General features: G+C 46.5%; 1 protein-coding gene across 1 annotated transcript in view; it reads left to right on the plus strand.

Annotated features, from left to right (window-relative positions):
* Positions 1-1,129, plus strand: part of LOC106723204 (verrucotoxin subunit beta-like) — an 8,133-nt gene extending 7,004 nt beyond the window's left edge. The window contains exon 4 of the mRNA XM_025194807.1: positions 7-1,129. Coding sequence (XP_025050592.1) covers positions 7-623 — 617 coding nt within the window. The 3' untranslated portion in view covers positions 624-1,129. The remainder of the gene's footprint in view (positions 1-6) is intronic.
* Positions 1,130-1,404: the final 275 nt, after the last annotated feature.

Consider the following 1,404-nt stretch of genomic DNA (forward strand, 5'->3'; position numbering starts at 1 on the left):
TAGTAGGCATTCCTGGGCTGGGGAAAGGCACTCTTATCAACGCCATGGTCAACTATGCCCTGGGGGTGCAGTGGGAAGACACCTTCAGATTCAAGCTGACCCAGGAAGCAGCAGAGGAACCCAGATCGGAGAGCCCAGCCCTGGTGTCTGATGTCTATGAGATCCATTACAATGAGACCTTCAAAATCCCCTTCTCCCTCATGCTTGTAGACATCCCAGAGATTGAGGATGAGAACAGGTTCCAGATGGCAAAACATATCCAAGCCGTGCTGGCTGCCTTGGGCCTCACTGGGGGCAATAGTGCTCTCATCTATTTAGTCGGAGCCTCCCAACCTGAGGCTACGGTGGCTCAGTCTTATGTGTTGGCTCGCATTTCTCATTCTTTCCCTGAGGAATACAAGCTCCTGCTTCTAGTGGGTGCAGATGGCCAAACGACTCCTTTCGTAGAAGACTTCATCAAGGCCAACTTCCCCTTGACTTACTTCAAGTGCAATACTTCAGCTCTGCTGGCCAAGAATGCCAATAACGAGAAGAACGTGCACATTTTTAATGAGAAGTCCTGGGGGGTATACACTCACAGCATGGAAACTTTGTTCTCAGATTTCCAGTTCTTTAAGACCTAAACACACGCCCTTGGCAGAGCACCTTCTTGGAGAGAAAGCCAAGTGCAGTGGGTGCAGCTGCAGCCCCAATCAGAGCCCAATGGATGACGCTTCTGCTAGCCAATGCCCTACGTGCACATTCTTCAAGTCAACTTCCCTGCTCTTAGCCAAAGCTTTACTGCCTTGATTATTCATTTGAAGCATTCTTCATTTATATTCTTACATTTTATATTCATACGCTTCTGAAAACCTCCCCCCTCTCGCACAAAGTTGTATGTTTGCAGTCCGTGATCCCAGAGTGCTCCGCACCTGTGCATTTCTTAGAAGTTTCAACTGTTATAGCCTCTCTACTAATTGCAGGACACATCCCAGAGTACAAGCGTTTCATGGCCTTGTTACTGGAGCAGGCACAAGACAAGCTGAAGAGGATGCTGTAAGTGTGCTGGTGTTTTTTTGCATCCAGGAAGAGCACACACCAACTGCTGAAACTTCCTTAGCCTGATGAAGGGTTTTTGAACCCAAAAGCTTGCTTAATAACTATTCTCCAACTATTTGGGTTGGTCTAATAAAAGATATCAAATTCAGCCAAGGAACCTTGTCTGCCTGGTGTTTTCCCTGCTTTTGGCCTGCCTACCAGGTAAGAGAATGGAAACATGCAAGTCTGAGGTACTAAAAAAAATGGCTTGCTCCACCCCAGAACCACACTCTTTTTGTCTAGTCCATTAATCAAAACTTTTATCAATAAACTCATTGACCATGGTTAGTTTGGCATGCCTCACCCTTACTTAATTGTGAATTCTGA

Source organism: Alligator sinensis, unplaced genomic scaffold (assembly GCF_000455745.1).
Source record: "Alligator sinensis unplaced genomic scaffold, ASM45574v1 scaffold769_2, whole genome shotgun sequence".
In the NCBI taxonomy this organism is placed as follows: Eukaryota; Metazoa; Chordata; order Crocodylia; family Alligatoridae; genus Alligator; species Alligator sinensis.